General features: G+C 37.0%; 1 protein-coding gene across 8 annotated transcripts in view; it reads left to right on the top strand.

The window, feature by feature from the left end:
* The window catches only part of Spef2 (sperm flagellar 2), a 182,196-nt gene that overhangs the window by 95,586 nt on the left and 67,101 nt on the right, over positions 1–19,509 (top strand). For 5 of the 8 annotated variants that reach the window (XM_039103075.2, NM_001415008.1, XM_039103076.2 and 2 more), the window contains 4 exons: positions 3,372–3,422; positions 10,676–10,824; positions 15,179–15,306; positions 15,387–15,525. In XM_039103075.2, coding sequence (XP_038959003.1) covers positions 3,372–3,422; positions 10,676–10,824; positions 15,179–15,306; positions 15,387–15,525 — 467 coding nt within the window. The remainder of the gene's footprint in view (positions 1–3,371; positions 3,423–10,675; positions 10,825–15,178; positions 15,307–15,386; positions 15,526–19,509) is intronic. The other 3 variants (NM_022620.2, XM_063282495.1, XM_063282493.1) reach the window with 2 other exon arrangements.

Raw genomic sequence — 19,509 nt, 5'->3', positions numbered from 1 at the left:
CCACAGAAGATAGAGTCACCAGAGTTAGGCCAGCTGCTTAGACGTTCCTATAGGAAGAGGGAGGTTGTAGAATGACAAGAAATATTTTAGGGCCTATGGAGGGAACAGCTCTTTAACAACATTAATTAGACACTCGAGTTGCATATAGCCAGAAACATTCAGTTAAAGACGATCATAGAATAGATACAGAAGAGGACAGCAATGTAGCTTAGTGGGTAAAGGTGCTTAGTCAAAACTTAAGATATATCCTCAAGGCTCATGCAGTGAAAAGAAAGACCCATGACTCAAAAGTTACTCTCTAACTCCACAGGCTTAACATGTCATGTATGTGCACATGCACACAGGCAGGCGTACACACACACACACACACACACACACACACACACACACACACCATCACCTCAGTAAACTTTAATGTTTACAGAAACACAGCCTTGTAGGAAATACATTTTGGATTCAATTTGTTCTAGATCCTTAGCCACTGGGGACTGTGAATTTAACATTAAGTGACAGAAAAAGATGCTGACAAAATGTACGTGTGTAAGCATTATGCTAGTGATACTTGTAAGGTGTGTGGCATGGCTTCTCACAAGTGGTTATCTGTGTAGCTATCTATCTCATTGCCTATCCTTTGTACATCATAACTGTCTCTAACCATAGTTTTCCTGCATGGAGACTTGACATAAATCTGTAATTCTTTACAAAATTAAATGTAATCATAGTAAGCAAAAGGTTTGAGACAAAGCACTTTGTTTCACATAATTGAAGTAATTTTAGGTGACATTGATAATAATATATTAAAGACCTTTGTGCTTCAACAAAATTGGGTTTAACTAAATGTAGGGTATGAAAATATTAAAAATGCTTTTAGCATAAGACAGCTCACTAGAACATATAATCTTGAATTAGAAAAAGTTAAATCTTTAAAATGTGATTTAGACTTGGAAGGCATTTTTCACATGCTGGAGAATTACCCACCATGGTCTTTTGAAATTGATTATAATCAGAATATCAGTGTAACTCTGACTTTCCAACACTAACCTCTAGTCTTTCTCATTCTGACAGAAATTAAATATTTAAGTTCCTAGAGTATTTTCTATTTTAAAGCTGTAACCTTGAATAGTGTACGCTAAAGAAATAATAAATCTGCTTTGGCTTCACCGACTGTCTGTACCTGTCTCTTTCTTTTCCAATAGTGGCAGAGATAGCCCCTGGTCTTACAAGCGTATACCATAGGTCTTTTCTACTTGCTTACTTACATCCAAGCACATAACAGTACTGGTGGGAAATCTCAGTGCTCACAGGCATCGAGAGGCAGGAGGGTAGAGAGAGCCATCCATCTGCTCAGATGAAAAAAAAAGTTTGCCAGACCAAGTTAGAGCTTTTTCTTTAATATTTCAAAGAGAAAGTCAACATAAAAAGTTAATCATTCTTTAAAAGAAGAACCAAAACACTAGCTTCAAAATTGGTTGGATGAGATACAGTGCACTTAATCTTAGCAGATTTTGTCCAATTCTAGAGTACAGGTCTCCATTTTATATGTGTCAACCCTTTTTAGGATTCAACTGGAAAACCTTAACATTTGTCCTCCATCGAAAGGTCTACTTGATTTTAAACTAAAATTCTCAGTATAAAATTAATAATAATAATAATAATAATACCACCCTACTACTTAAGTGGTTCTTGCTTTGTTTGTTTGTTTATAGGGTAAGCATGGTACTGCAAACCTGTAAGCCCAGCATTTGCTAGACATAAAAGGCAAATGAGGAGTTTAAGGCCAACCTTGTCTATATAGTGAGTTTAAGGTCACCTTAGGTTACAATTCACAATTTGCAATTCTTCCTCTGTCTCTGTCTCTGTCTGTCTGTCTGTCTGTCTGTCTCTCTCTGTCTCTCTCTCTCTGTCTCTCTCTCTCTCTCACACACACACACACACACACACACACACACACACTCTCTCTCTCGGATTTCAGAACATATTTTTTGGAGCTAATCTTTAAAATGGGTCTGAGTACGTGTTACTTCCAACAGACGTAGTTTTCTACAAAACGTTTAAATCCAGTGTCTTACTTTGTTTGTGTCTGACCTCCTGCTCTAATGGACAAAACTGCTTACATATCTTGCTACCTAGGATATCTTTATCATAAAGTTTTCTAACTATTAAACTTATTTCTGTAAAAGAATTAACGGATTCCAGGATACAGAACTTTATGAAATTCATTGTCACATATGTGTATGTTTAAAAGTCCTCTTAGGTAAAAATGCTTGTGAGGAAGATACTCTGTGACATTTATTTGTTTATTTCTAAGGAATCCTGGCAGTCAGACAAGAAATATTCAAATGCAAGTAACATACATTTATGTAATTTTAAACTATCGCTCCTAATCATACACACAGAGAGAGTGGAGAAGATTAGATCTCCACATAATACTAACTTAAACTGTCATACTTGTTCATATCCTAAGATCAAGACAAGTAAATAATCGAGCATCTAGGCATGTAGTAGTGAGGATGTTTTCCTTCAAGGACCTATTCCTTATTCTATTTAATACTATTTAAGAAGCATATTATTAACCTACAGATTATCCATTTTCTAGTTTCCCTCTTTCTGCAGTTTACTTTTAACTAGGTCCTAAGAAATGTAAGATAAATATGCGCAAATTATCCTTTGTATTGTAAACTAGAATCAGTGCTAATGGAAATACACGAGTCACTAGGCAACACAGTGCATGGCCAAAAAAAAAAAAAGAATTTATCATATCTATAATGTTATTTATATTTTTCTCAAGGGACTTCCTTTTTATTTGTGATCCGATTGTATTATTATCATTATCATTATTGTTATTTATTATAATGTGTATGCATGGTGTATAAGATGGGGAAATTGGAGTCAGTTCTATCCCCCCCAAATCTATGTAGAGTCTCAGTGTTGAACTTGGACTATCAAACTTGCTTCGCCCAGGCCCAAGCACCTTTACATGCTTAGTGATCTTACTGAGTCATCTTTCTTCGGGAGGTCTATAAAAAGTCATTTTGTCACCGTAAATTTAAATAAACTGTGTGCTTCAAATGGACTAGTGATTTAACTTTAAAAACCCCACCATCCCATCAAAGATTATGAACAAATCCATTACTAAATATCACTCTAAAAGTAATATTAAATTTCATAGCCTGGAGCTATAGAATAGACCTGTGAGCACCATCATTCATTAAGAGTAAATGTAGAGACTGCCTTCAGATTGACTTCAACCCACAGGGGAAAAGGGGATTCATTTGATGCAGTTCACAAATATATTTGATTGCATAGAGATTGTATAGCTTGGGCCATTGAAATAAGTCATCAATGATATTTGTATGTTGAATTTTGTTTAGAAACCCAGCATGGTAAGCAAGAATCTCAACCTGAAGGAAAAGGGAAGAAAGGTGAGACTGTATTCAAAGGAAAGGTACCACAGATAAAGTTAGCTGTTGTTACATGTATTCCTGTGTTTTATAACCATCTCAGTGAAACAGAAAAGATAGCCATAAAGCCATAAAGATAGCAAGTAATATATACCGTGACTATTGGGAAGGGGCGTTTGTAAATCATTAGTTCATTCTAAAGAAAAAGCATCAGACTCCAAGGCAATGGCAAAAAATAAATAAATAAATAACTGATACTTGCAAGGGAAGTGATTGCCTAATAGGCAGATAGGCAGAGCATATATCTATTGTTCATCGTAGATATTGTAGGTGTTATCTGGAGTTGAGCTTTGCTTACATAAAGCCTCTGATGTACCTTCTTTGGCCTCTTATTAAATTGTATTCACTAACAAGCATTGGGCATAACATCCCCGTCTTTCCTTAAAACACAACACAGAAGCGGAACTAAGACTTGACATTGTACCAGTAATGACCAGCTATTACATTTTCTGAAATGCAAGTATGTAATTTTCTCACTCAATAGCTCATATATGTGATTCCAAGTGAGAAATTTCACTTGACATCAAGGGGCGTGCAAAGTTGCCGCTCCTGCGTGACTGGTTATATAGAGTGCGGATTCCCTCTCACCATCTTACCTTGGCTGTCTACAGTTCAGACACAGCAGCAGCTGAGTCTCAGAACTTAGGCAAAGTCAGGGACAACCATGACTGCCTTCTTATTCTTCTGGGTTTGTCCTTGCGTTTTAAGTTGCATTACTGTCTGACTCGACTTTTACTTATATTGTCTATTTTATTTTATCTATTTATTTGTAATAAAGTAAATATTATTTTTGAAGTACCTAATGGAAAACATGCAGGCTCTCAAACATGTTAGATTGATGTTGTTGCTATAGCAAAAACAAAAAATGATTAAAGATTGAAATACAATGAATACATGTACTTGACTTGTTTCCAGATAGGTTCCGAGAGGTACTGTCTTGTGGTGTGTACTTTTACTTAAATATCCATCATCAATTGTCAATTCAGTCTTAGTCTAAAAGTGGGTAGTAATAGTCACAAAATAGTCTAAATGTTACATACACACACACACACACACACAAACACATCTCCACACACACACCTACACACACACACACACCTACACACACACACAAACACATCTCCACACACACACCTACACACACACACAAACACATCTCCACACACACACCTACACACACACACACAAACACACACACACATACACCTACACACGCACATCTACACACACACACCTACACACACACACACCTACACACGTACACCTACACACACACACAGACATAAATCAATACAAAACATATACAGTTTTTAACAGTCATGATTATTTGTGCATGTGTGTATATATTTCTTAATATTTAAAATTAATACCATTGACACTGAAACAATTATTTATCTCACAGCCCATTTTATTACAATAATATTTAAATCATCTCTTAAATGTTGTGATACACACTCACTATATATATTTGTATATATATAATTAAGCTAAAATGCACATCATTTCTAAAGCATTGCTATCAAAGGCAATCTTGCCATGATGATGTGACACTGTAGACTTACATAAGTAGGTGTAGTTTGTGAATCAGTGCTGAGATACCATTTTAATTGAAATTCTAACTGCCGTAATTTATATTCAGCTCTTGATTGTTTACCACCAGAGAAATTTCCCATTTCGTATTAGTTATCCCTTACATTTTAATTGTTCCCAGACTAGACTCAAACGAAAGATCATTATATGCACACGAGAAAGGCGTATTAAGTACACATGGACAGACTTGCTACCAAATCATAAATTAGATGTAATCGAGTGCAGATTCTGAAAGCTCCCTTAATTAGATACACGGGCACATAAAAAGCCAGAAGCAACCATGCAAGGAGAACAGTTGAAATATACGCATTCACTAGCTCAATTTTATTAACCCAGAGGATTTCCTTTTTTCCTTTAGCTTTTAGTTTTCTAGTTTATGATGTTAAATGAAATCTTAAAAGGTACATTTTAGGAGCTAGTGAGATTGCATTTCTTTCTGAGGACCCTGCTGACATTCCCAGCAACGTAGAGACTCAGGGCCATACATAACACTGATTTCAGAGAATCTCCTGTCATTTCTGTCCTCTACAGGAATATAGTACATTATATACATGCAGACAAATTAACCATATACATGAAATTACTTAAATGAACAAACTAACAAATAAATAATAAGTGAAATCTTTTTAAACATAGACTTATTTTTATTGGATATTCTTTTAATTTACATTTCAAATGTTATTCCCTTTCCTGGTTTCCCAGACATAAGCCCCCTATCCCATGCCTCTCCTCTTCTTCTATAAGGGTGTGCCCCTCCCCAACCACTCCCCTTCCAGACCCCACCCACCCACATTCCCCTACACAGTGGGTCCAATCTTGGCAGGACCAAGGACTTCTCCTTCCTTCAGTGCCCAACAAGGCCATCCTCTGCTACATATGCAGTTGGAGCCATGGTCAGTCCATGTATAGTCTTTCAGTAGTGGTTTAGTCCGTGGGAGCTCTGGTTGGTAGGCATTGTTGTTCTTATGGGGTTGCAAGCCTATTCAGTTCTTTCTATCCTTTCTCTAATTCCTCCAATTGGGATCCCATTCTCAGTTCAGTGGTTTGCTGCTAGCATTTGCCTCTGTATTTGACATGTTCTGACTGTGTCTCTCAGGAGAGATCTATTATCTGGTTCCTGTCAGAATGCACTTCTTAGCTTCATCAATCTTACCTAGTTTTGGTGGATATATATATATATATATATATATTATGGGCCACATGTGGGGTGGCTCTGATTGGCCGTTCCTTCAGTCTCTGCTCCAAACCTTGTCTCCATATCTGCTCCTATGAATATTTTTGTTACCTCTTTAAGAAGGACTGAAGCATCAGCATTTTGCTCATCCTTCTTCTTGAGCTTCCTTTGGCCTGTGGATTGCATCTTGGGTAATTCCAGCTTGTGGGCTAATATCCACTTATCAATGAGTGTGTTTTTCTGTGGTTGGGTTACCTCACTCAGGATATTTTCTAGTTCAACCCATTTGCCTATTGATTTCATAAAGTCATTGTTTTTGATAGCTGAGTAATATTCCATTGTGTATATGTACCACATTTTTTTAATCCATTCCTCTGTTGAAGGGCATCTGGGTTCTTTCCAGCTTCTGGCTATTATAAATAAGGATGCTATGAACATAGTGGAACATGTGTCTTTGTTGTATGTTGGAGCATCTTTTGGGTATATGCCCAAGAGAGGTATAGCTGGGTCCTCAGGTAGTGGAATGTCCAATTTTCTGAAGAATCACCAGACTGATTTCCAGAGTGGTTGTAAACATAAACTTTAAATTAGATTTAGAAGTCTTTTTACTTACAATAGGGTAAACATGCTATTATTTGGACATTTGTAACAGTATTTCTTTCATATAGAAGTTATACTATTTTGTTTCTTAGTATTTGAAATTAGTACCATCGATATTATGTCACAGTTATATTTGAAGTCTCTCTTATAAGTTGCTATACCTCTTGTTTTCTATTCAAATTTATTATTTCTTGATAGTAGTATCGTTGACCCATTCCTAGTGTCTGGGTATTAGAAAAATTCTTTTAATTTCCTTTTGAAATCTTAAACATTCAAGCTTACATTAGTATTAAAATATTTATTTTAAACAGTATTTTCATATTTCACACATATTTTATATTTCATACATATGTGTAGTATTCTTAATAGAATATTTCTTCCACCCCCAAAACTCCTCTCCCCCAAATTTATGCCCTTTAAATTTTTTCAATAATATTTTACTAATTCTTTGAGAATTTTATATTTTCTTCCTATTCAACCTTAACTCTCATTAAATCTACCCCTGCTTCTCAATCTCCCAGTTTCATGTTCCCTCCCTTTTTCTAGTTAAAACATAACTGCTATCACTTTTATTTATCTTTTACTTTAAATTTTTACTTCTACTAAAACTCATATGTATTTACTGTATTGACATCATTTCCATCCTTCCCTCTGACCTCCCCCAAATTCCTCGTATTTACATTTGTTAACTTTTCTGTTTAAAGTATTACTGAAACATATATATATATTCTCACTTTTGATAGGTTTTGCTTTTCTTTAATTATAACTTTTACAAGTATACATTCATATAAATATATAAATACGACCTCTTAATTCCATTTTCCATTTCTCTTACATACACGTTTTAGGGCTGGCCACTTGGAACTGGTTGACCAGTTAGGAGGCTCATCCCTTGAGAAACTGATTCTCCCTCTCACGGTAGCCATTCTTCATCTATGGCTCTTCATCTGGGTGGAGCCTTGTAGGATTTCTCTATACACATTAACCTGGTGTCATCATCATGCAGGTCTAGTCCAGGCCACCATTTCACTGTGGTTCCGTGGGCACAACTTCCCAGAGATATGTATAACATAGCCTCACGGCTTGCATCTTTTTCTTCTAGGTCTTCACTTACAATCTTCCTTCCCCTCCTCCCATGATGTCCCCCAAGCCTTGGGTATAGGGATTTCGCTTTAGATGCAGAATTGACACACAGAGATTTTTTCAGTCTAAGCATATTTGCAAGAGAGGTGGGTTCCATTTATGATCTCAGATTATCAGTCTTGCCACTTTACAGTTACATCTCTCTGACTCCATGATGAACGGTACAAATCCTAAAATCCTGACCAGTGAAAACATTCCTTTATGAGCTTTACCAATGTTCCTTCTCCACACAGAGTTTGTGTGTATTTAGTCTCTGACTCTTCACCTAACACTAGGACTCTCCCTGGTTGTGTGCCTTCGCTCTGTTCTAATCTAAAATGTTCATTCATCTATTAGCAAAAAGTTGCTTTTGCTGAACACAGCGAAAATGAAGAAATATGGAAGTAACCATTGTTAACCAATATTTTTACTTCAACCAGTAAAATTACTAATTAAATCAGGTACCCACAGAATATTTTAAAAATCAAAAGTGATAAGTAATAATAATAGTGATAATAATAACAATAATAATAACCTCTTGCTTCAATACATGTACATCAAAATCTATGTTTGCCTCTACCCAACAAATGGCAGCTCCTAACCTCCCCCATGCCTTGGAAATGCTAATTTAATTAGAACATGCTCTGATTTCTTAAAGGTACCCTTCCCATCAGTCAACTCTGTTCCCTTTTTTCCTACAATTACTTATTTGCATTCTGCTTTTAAATTTTGCTTTAAATGTCCGACTTTTAACTGCTCAGCTCTTCACTAAATCACCACTATTTGCATTTTTCTGTCATTATTGTTAACTTATTCAGTTAGTTGTTTATTGTTTGCAAGCATATTAGTCTGTCATCCTAAACCTGTCTTTACTTCTAACATTGATCTGCTAGTTTGCCTGAAAATTGAAGTTTTCTCTATAACTAATTTTAATTTGTAATGATCTTGGCTTACTGGGTATGTTTTAGGGCTGAACACTTGGGGCTGGATAACCAGTTAAGGGGCTATCGGGTTATCATTACTAAACAAAAATTTCCTAAAACCAATGTGTAAGAATGTAGGAAACATGAACTATTCTTCAAACCCTTTACCCATGAAGAATGGCTATAGCAAGGACCCGATGATCTCACAATAGAGTCCAAGGACCTCCAATGATTTTCTTCATTACACTTAATAAAGATTTTGTTTCAAAGTAATTCTTTCACTACTTGAGCTATAGACATGCTTATTTCCCATTAAATGCTCCTTCTCTAAGTATTTTCTTTACTAAATATTATATACATTTAATATGGCCTCAAACCATGGAGATCCAAAAACTATTCCATCTCTTGTAATTTTCAGTAAATGAAGAAAATATTTTTTAAAAGAAGGGGAAAAGGCTTATTGGAGTCCTCAATCTATCATTAAAGTTTTTTGTTTTGGAAATTCTGCTTAGAAAACCCTCACAGATCAGAATGAACAGTGAAGAATTATACAGAAAAAAAGGATATCCAATTCTGAACAGTTTTTACTAGATTGCAGGTGTATTAAAGGCTAAAAGATATTGGTTTAATTATATATGGAGAAATCACCTGAGCTACCCAAAAGTCATAGTTGATAATGTCTTATCTACTTAAAAATCATGTATCTTAATTAGCATAAAATTAAATATATCAAAAGAGCATCACTAAATTTTATCCACTAGAATAATATATTAGTGAAAAAGAAAGTTCTCCTTTAGTTATCTTCAAACTACATGTATAATTTTCCAATTAATCTGAAGGAAGGTGCAATTTAGCCTGAGTGATTTTTAAAGAATAAACATAATTGATCTTTCATAGTATGCCTGTGCTCATGATATAAGGAGAGCATTCAACAGGTCTGGGTAACCCTCTTCATTGGGAAACAAGTATATTTCCTATTCAGATTCTAAATTAGGACACAGAGAACATCCCCCTCCTCCTCGCCCTCTTACCTTCTTACTTACCATCTCTTCCCTCCCCTTATTACCAGAGTTTTGCTTCCATTTCTACCTCCCTCGATGCCTTTGTCCCTCCCTTCTTGATTTTCTAGGCTTAAATTTAATACCTGACCTGAGCAAGAAATAACATCATTTGAGAAATCCTTTTCAACCTAGAGGGAATATGAGAGGTTCCCAGCTTCAGTGTTCTCTTCTTTCATGTGTCATATCTATAACTTACCTCCTCTTGTTAACCCTTAGAGATGATTCTTGTCTAAATTCTGATGTTGGCCCTATGAGGCACAAACAAGACCCATTCATGTTCTCTCTCTCTCTCTCTCGCTCGCTCATGTTACATAAGGAATTTAATTTGCCAGTTTCTACAATAGGACATTAGACACACTTTATGGTAAATTCAAAATTTTATAAGAGCCACACATAATTAGAGAAGCAAGCCATAAGTAAAGTTCCAAAATTGTAACAATAGCCAGACAAAACAACTCATAAGTCATAGTAGTAGTAGTAGTAGTAGTAGTAGTAGTAGTAGTAGTAGTAGTAGTAGTTGTAGTAACAGTAGTAGTAGTAGTCATAATAGTATTGGTTAATGCAGGGGCTAGAGCAAATGAGGCATTTTTTTCCTTATGTTTGAGTTAGTAAAACTGCCTGAAGAAGTTAAAAGAGTAATAGGTAAGGTAACCTGAATCCCAAAACAATTATGAACTTTGTCTTCCTCAGAAACCTATCCTTTTCACCTTCTGGTACTAGTATGATTTAATATGCTTGTTTAAGTTTCTCCTAAAGGAAAAGCACAAGGAGGCAAAATTTCCGTAAAGAAATCACCCATTGACTCAACAGAAGTATCACCCACACTAATAGCAATGCCGACAACTAAGCCAGGATCAGAAGAATGGGTCTATGTGACTGAGCCTATACCTGAGGTATGACACTGTAGAATCAAGCTAGTAGAATCATTTATCCTGTTTATATCAAGTTTTACCATACTTGAAACATCTAGAAATCTTTCTGGAGCCAGGATTGTGTGTGTGTGTGTGTGTGTGTGTGTGTGTGTGTGTGTGTGTGTGTATACATACATGCGTGCTCAGGTAAGTCTGGAATTGCAGCTCACTGGTAGAAGGAAGAAGATTGAGAATTCAGTCCACAATATTGACGTAAGGGAAACTGAAAAAAAAATCTAGAGACTTATCAGTGAATCACATTTCAATTTTCCCCTTGGATTTGAATTTCTGAGTCATACTTTGAAACTGCTCTTGAGTACTGAAACCAGGGGAGCAAATAGCTCCTGTGAGTATCAGTTTTCTGCCTAAAGATACAGAAGATTCAGTTTCCAAGAAGAATGACTTCTGTTGGATGCAAAGCCAGCAAATTTAGAGTTAGCCATCATGCCTAATGCCTTATCATAATATTACAAACTTTAACCTCTGGTCTTTTAGAACTGGAAAAAATGTATAGAGTGAACTTAAGCCATAAGACAGCTATGTGACCCAAAAGCTTGTGATAAATATGCTGAATAAGGAGTTACATAAGGGGCCATTTTCCTATGACAAAGGCAAGACAGTTGCTACCTGGGCCTGGGGCTTCAAAATATAAATCAGTCTTCTTTGGGAAATCAGACAATTTTTTAAATAAAGATAAAAGGATGTTTATGCAAATCAGCACTATCATTTTATTCCAGTCCACAATGGTTTCTTACACTGATAAACTCAGCAAGGTCCATCTGAGAGCCAAGATTTGACTAGATGTGTTGTGTTGCAGCTGTAGTTAAACTCTTCCAGGGTTGCTGTAGCTCCAAATTAGGCTGGGGTAGAAGTACATAGCATAGCTCACTGTATTAAAGGAATCAGATGCAGTCAACAGTATATGACAGATTCTTGATAGCTTCCGGATGAACTAATTAACTAGTATCAACATAAAATTAGAAAATACTTTAATATGGAACACTTAGATGGTCCAATCACATATGTGTGTGTATATATTGTGTTTGTACGTATATATGTATTATGTATGTATATAATTATGTATGTATGTATGCATATTTGTGGCTGTCATACTACTTTAAATGTATATGCACGCAGAGAGACACACCCATTGAACATTTTCAAAATGTTCCAATTTGTGACCGAAACAGAATAGAAGAAGTCTAGGGGAATAATATATAATCATTATTTGGTATTGGACGAGGAGCCATGAATCTTTCAAACCACCACATTCTATTCCCTGGCTTCCACAGACATGTAGCCTCATCTCAGTGCACAACGCCTTCAGCCAACTTCAAAAGTTGCTGTAGACTTTCAGTCTTAGCAATATTGAAAAGTCCAAAGTGCAAAGTTTCTTCTGAGACTCAAGGCAATCTCTTTAACTATACCCCTCTGGAAGATCCAAAAGCAAATTACATACTTCCAACATCAAATTGCATATAACATTCCATTACCATTCCAAAATGGAGGAATGTGGGGATAGTGAGAACATACTGTAGCGAGGCTGTTCCAAACCCTGGCAGAAAAACTTTAAATACTGAAGTTCCATATCTGACGTTAGAAGATTTAGATAGTCCCATCATTGTTTATTGCCTTTGATATACCAGTCTCTTATGGGCTTGTTCCACTCCCTGTATTCTTCTCTTCTTGGCAGATATCCCATAACTCTGCCACCTCAGATACCTTGTGGTCACCAACACAGCTCAAGCTTCACTTTTGCAGCCTTGGACAATGACCTCTCAGGGCTACTTGCCCTCTCAAGACCCACACTCATGGAGTGCCATCCTGCACATTGCCTAGTATCAGTCATTGTCCTTAACCAGGGCTTCACTCTTTGTGTACCCTCCATTACTCTAAAACCAAAACCATATGAGTGTTAATGACACTTCTAGGTTTGGCTGCCCTTTGAGGTAGAGCCCCGCCCTCCATGAATCACATTTGCATATGTTTTTCTTTTTGGTTACATTTTAAAAGCAGAAAATCACTTAGACATTTTTCCCCAGTAGCTTAGAGGCTTTCTTGGGTGGATCAGTCCTGACGGCACCTTTCCCATGATCCCAGGGAAGTTCAAGCCTTGCCCTGATCTCAAGCACAAAGTTTGGCTATGGTATTCTTTTTCTCTTCAAACTGTACATTTTGTAGTTCTTTTTGGCTTGCTTGCCTCTTCTCATTGTACACCTGTATAAGAGTGATTCTTCTTAATGTCCATGCAGCAAAGTGAGCTCTAGGCTGTCTTGAAATCTTCTCCAACAAAAAGTTTCGTCCATACTTTTTTAATTGGGCCTCAGATAAATTCTTAAGGCAAGGACAGAAACCATCACCTTTTCCAAAACACCACAGCAGTGGCCGCTAATCCACATACAAATAGTGTTCACTTTAGTAACCTCTTTATCTGGGCTTAATAATCTACATTTCTCTCACAACTACTGTATTCTAAGATCTTAGTGTTTTCATATTTACAATGTTTCTACTACTTAGCAGAAACCATTGGTAATTCTTCAGCCAGTTTCCTGTTGTAATCTGTTTTCAAAAGACAATTCAGACAGAGAGGATGGAAAAAGATCTACTTCTCAGATCTGAGGATTGTTTTAAACACATGGGACACAATTATCAATAAGGCTGGAATACACACACACACACACATGCACACACACACACACACACACACACACACACACACACACACACACGTGTATCTTTCCTCAGAGTCATCACCACCTTGAATTCTGTTTCTGTTCTGGAAAGTTCTTTATACTCTACAACTAGCACTACCTTTCAATAGACAGATATAAACCTAACCACAGGGCCCTTGCGCCTGATCCTCTTTCTGCTCACCATGGGCTTTGTGCAAATTTCCCTTCCTCTCATTGACAATCCTTCCCAAGCTGCTAAAACAAAGGTCTTCCAGAACTAATCGAAACAAAACATTCGATGCATAGCAGTTAGCAACTGAATTAGTATTTTATACACATAAGCTTTTTATGATGCTTCTGTTTTTTCCTACTTACTTACTAGTTAATTATTTAAGGCCTGATAACTATTTCCCCACTAGGATGTAAGGTCCGCAGCCAGGGACTCTGATTCTTCACTGTAAACCGCCTTTTCCCTAAAGTACTGGTATGTAGAGTGACCATCCCCTCAGTGGTTCACTTGGGTGAACACACAGGGATACATGGTTAGGTTTGCAGGTAACGATAGAACAGCTTACAAGAGTTCTCGTTGCAGTGTGGCTGTCTTAATACTGGGCCCTAGGATGTTTATCAAATGGTCACAGGGAAAACAGTAGGAGCATGGTCTTTTCTTCTCCAAAGGTCACATGGAAGTCCAAGATGTAGAAAATACATGAAAGCAATTTCCACTCACAAGGGAAAGAATTTATCCAATGATATAGTTTGTGTGACAGCAGAGGGGTCTGTGTGAAATGTTATATTCAATGTATCCATGAGATTGGTGGAGTTATTAAAAAGTCTCTAGTATTTAGAGTTTCATAATTAAGAATAAATTAGCTCAATTTATAAGTGCCTCATGTGTGACTCCTTGGTAAACAAGTGTTTAGTAAAAAAAATGATTATATAGCAAGTTTATATTAAATATTATATATACTTTCAATTTTATTTCATTTGCATTGATTTCATATTTGATTGCTTGTTTGCATAATTGAAGGTAACATAAGTTAAACTTTCTGAGTGACACACTATATCCACAGCAAATAAAGATTGTCTTGGTGGAAAGCAACTGAAGCAACTTGTTCCCACCCTGACAGGAGGAACCCGTGGAGTTCTCCAAACATGGTCATTTTCCAACTGAGGCAAAATGTAATAAATCAATCCATTCATTCAATAGTCTGAGAACTCACTGGGTCCCACACCTCATGCGATTACAAGGAAAAACCAATCAAATTTTCTCTATCAAAGTACTGATCAAGACAATGATAGCCCCTGACTAAACGGGGCTGATATTCTAGAGTAAAGTACAGACAAATAGAATTACTGTTATCCATATTATAACAACTGGAATACAGGGTGCTAAGACAACACTTCAGAGGATCTGAGGGTAACCTTGCAAACTGGTTGGGCCAGGAAATGATATCTGGAAGAATAATGTCTGTTCTGAAACATACTGATTATCTGGAACAGAAATTACCATCTGAGACAGATGAGGACTAAGACCTCTTAAAAGCTGTGCTCCAGGGAGTGGCAGTTGGGACATGATCTTGATAACTAGTGTTCTTTTGACTCAACTACTCACAAGAATTTCCATTTTCGAACCCTGATCTCTGTGATTTGCTGTTTAACAGGAGCTACCTTCGTTTTTAGTACCTTACTGGGAACTGATAGAGAAAACCTACATAAGCCACATCAAAACAGTGCTTCGACAGCTCAGAGAAAGCCAACACACCGTGCTCTCTTATTTATATGAGACTAGGTAAGTAAAATCCCCAAAGGCAGAATTTAGTTATGTTTAGGTAGGCCAAAGATCCATCTTCTTCTCTCCACTCCTTACAGGACAAGTTTTCAGGAGTTTCTAAGGCGTCCAGATCACAAGCAAGATTTTGTATCTCAGTGGCAGGCTGATTTCAACTCAGTTCCTGAAGACCTGTGGGAAGATGAGGAAACAAAGGCTGAACTACACCAAAGAGTAAATGTAAGGACTCCCATAACCTCCCGGGACAGGGCCACCACAGTTTCATTGCTCCATCTGTACCCTTCATCCCCTTTCCATTTTTAGGAATGGAAGCATGGATTAGAAATACAATTATTTGAACTCTGGCCCAGTTATTAATAATGTAACAAATTAGAAACTTCACTGACTGCTCTGCACTTTGGGTTCAGAATACATATATGGCACACTTCTTAGAAGAAGTGTGGGCTGACACCATCCATGCAGGAGAATTCTTGACATCTGCTTTGTAGACTCTTCACATCAGTTGGTCTGCCTAGCTTTGGCCATACCTGGTGGTAATTACATACCCCTCCTGACTCTACTTACACACCCTAACAGCAATAAGAAGGAAATGAAGACAACCCAGCCTTCTTTCTAGTGACCAGGTCTTCTGAGGTCTACTGACATAGTCTCCATATCTCCCTCTCTCTATCAAACATATCCTTAGAAGTTGGAATGCAGGGTTGGGGATTTAGCTCAGTGGTAGAGCGCTTGCCTAGGAAGCGCAAGGCCCTGGGTTTGGTCCCCAGCTCCGGAAAAAAAAAAAAAAGAAGTTGGAATGCAGGTAGATTCTTGTGAGTTCATAAATCAAGTTTATTACCTTGATGTTTGAGGTAAGGGCTTCTAGTGCACAAGAAGCCCTATTCATTTCCACAGACTTCATCTCCCCTGTGTCAACTGATAAACCTCGCTCGTACCAGCACAGGGATATCTTGAAACTGTTTTATGTGTTGGTTAATGAGAGTCAAATATTATGATCTTGTTGTATGGCACTATTCCTAGGGAAATGTAACTAAATTTCTATTCATTCTAGACAGGGGATTTACAAGAGAAGTGAAGAAACACAGCCCAGCTTGGTAATGAGTTTAGCATAGTTGCTTAAAGGAGTGCGGGAGAGAGAGGTTACTTACAGAAGCTTAAATGACTCAAAGTTTATCAAGCATGGGTCATGGCTCAAAAAAATCTGAAAACCTAGAGCTCACTGCACAACTTGGAAATAGCTTGACAGATTAAAGAGAACCTCTTCCAGGTGGCTCAAGCACTCTCTGCCTCTTCTAGGTACCAGCTTGTCGGAATCCCTTCTGGGAAGCATGGCTACTCCACCAGTTCTATGTTGGGAGTGTCTAGCCTTTACTGCTTTTATAAACTTGGAGATCTAGTGGTCCGATGTATCTGGTCAGTTTGGGGAACTTCTTTGAACAAATATCAATTATTCTTTGAGAATTTCATACAACATATTTTGATCATATTCACCTTAACTCCTCTCATTAACTCTTTCAGGATCAACCTCCCACTGTCCTAACTCCCACAACTTCATCTCTTCTTTTATTAAATTCAATATGTTTTGTCTATATGCTTCTGTGTGTGGCCCATCGCTGGAGCATGTTCAAAGTACCAGAAATCACATCCCTTAAGAAAACTGGCTTTCCCTCCTCCTGAAGCCATTGACTGTCCATAGAAATTTACTTTAGAGTGGGAGCTCTTTAGCACCTATTTCATACTAGAATTTTGATTAGCTTGATCATGCACAGGTCTTGTAAAGTCTACAACAACTGCTATCTGTTTCTGAGTGCAGAAGCAGTCATTTATTCTCTGTGTTTTGACCATTTATGAGTTTCTTTTCTAGCCAATATCTACTACAAAAAGAAATTTTTCTGATCTGATTTGAGAGTTAGACAGATCTATGGGTAGAAAGGCATGAATTTAGAGAGTGGTTTGATATTATGTTCATTAAGTAACATAATAGTAGTTGGTTTGGCCTTGTCACCTCTGACTCCCTAACTATGGTGGTTTTGTTCAAATTTGTAGTTCCAAGCAGGTATTTTCTACTGCAAAGTGGGCTTTAATTCTAGTCAGACAGTAGTTGGTTACCTCATAACATTTGTTCCACTATTATATCCATGTACTTTTCTTCCCATACCAAGCATTAATGTAGCTTACGTAGTTGACAACTGGATAAATTTATTGATGACAGTTTACCTCCAGAAATCTGCATAGGGTCTTTTAGTATGATGAGGGCTAGCTTGAAGGGAAGAAGCTTCCTGGTGAATACTGACTTGATTTCTCTAGGTCTTGTTACTAGGATAGGTGGCATTTTCAGCAGTAGGTTCTTACTGTCAAGTTCTGGTGATCATCTAAGAGCAGAGGCAATAGCCTGTATTGTTTGGGGGAGGGGATGTATCAACTGTATCAACTCAGAGGAATTGTCTATAAAAGATATCATTATAGTCATTTGTGTAACAAATATATTGCCAACTCTAACCCAGAGTCCATCATGTGGTCTGAAAGACACATTAGTGTGAGAAACTTCTTAAATCTTTTGGGTTGTTTACTTCTAGCATTAAATAAGCCTCCTTTTAGAATTTCTTGAGTCTTAGGAGCTTAAGATAAGACTTCTTTCTCATAGTAGATGGCTGTTGGCAGAGAATAAGATGAAATATTCCCCATCTTTCATAACATCTTGATTAGGTTTGTTTGTTTGAGGCAAGATCTCACTACATAGCCTTGGAAGATCTAAAGCTCACTATGTCAACCAGGCTGCCTTCAAACATTCATAGGTCCACCTGCCTCTACTTCCCAAGCCCTGGCACTAATTGTATGTGCCACCACACCCACCCTAGAATATCCTGACTACTAGCCAGCTGCCTTCCAAGATCAAATGTATCAACTCAAAGGAATTGTCTATAAAAGGTATCATTATAGTCATTTGTGTAACAAATATATTGCCAACTCTACCCCAGAGTCCATTATGTGGTGTGAAAATAGTAAAGCATTTGTTATGTCCACAGGACTAAGGTTTAACAGGTGAACACAAATATATTTCCATGATGGTAGCCAGTGGATAGAATAATTAAAAACCAATAAATGTAAGATGAGTGTGGTATTATGTTTGTTTGTTTGTTTGTTTGTTTTTAAAATCTATGATGACATCAAGAAAACAAACAAGAGGTTGAAGCATTTCTATAACTATTTTGCTTGTTGTGGATGTGGAAATCCTACACATAGGATAATTGAATGGACTGAGAGCCAGAATGCTGGAGTGAACTCCATGCATATACAGAGGAAGGTTAATCAGTCAGAGAGAACAAAGCCATAGCGATCCCAAGTCTTGATGTGCATGGAGACTCTCGAGGACTGGAGAGCAAAGTGAATATAGGTGAGAGGTTACTGATGAGGTCAGAAGGATTGTAGGAGACCATATGACCCAAGGTCTTGGGTCACTTTATAGTAAAGACAGGAAACCCAGATGTATGGTTTTAAATGCTCCCGTAGGGAAATAAAGATCAAGAAGACCAGTCGGGAAACCAGCCATGATCTCTCACAAAAATAGCAAGACAGCCTCATGGCCTGGATGACAGGGACATGCCAATAGCTTTCACCTAAGCGATGTTCACCTATTACTTGTCCTTAAGCATTTCTCAAAATAATTCATCTAAGTAAATCCTACAACTGCCTTTTGTTTCTGTTTCTTTCCCACTGTTCATAGAACCAGCCTCAGAGTCTCTCTCCTCTACATTTCTTTCTCATAGTAGATGGCTGCTGGCAGAGAAAGGGGAAATTTAGTAGTCTGGATATGTCATTTATCCCTTTTTCGAAATCCAAATGCACCACGTGTCTACTGTAGATTAATTAAATAATGAGTAGAAATCAGACTTAAAATGACAAGTCTATAATCCCAGCCAATAGTAGCTACAGTTATATGTACAAATATATTTACCATTTCTAATAATTTTCAAAAAATTTATATGCAGTACATATATACCTTTTCAACATTTTATTCATCAATACAAAATGTTTTCTTTGTGAATAAGAATTCATCTATAGCAACATTTTTATGACTAAAGGGTTTGTCTAGTGAACATTATAATGATTTTTGAGGAGGTTTCCATTATTAATCATATTTCACTAACAAACTTGTATGTACCAATTTTAATATAAAATTATATCATAACATTTAAACTAGTT

The sequence above is a fragment of the Rattus norvegicus genome, chromosome 2 (assembly GCF_036323735.1).
Source record: "Rattus norvegicus strain BN/NHsdMcwi chromosome 2, GRCr8, whole genome shotgun sequence".
Lineage (NCBI taxonomy): Eukaryota > Metazoa > Chordata > Mammalia > Rodentia > Muridae > Rattus > Rattus norvegicus.
The sequence above is the reverse complement of the archived record's forward strand: the minus strand, read 5'-3'. Positions and strand labels throughout refer to the sequence as shown.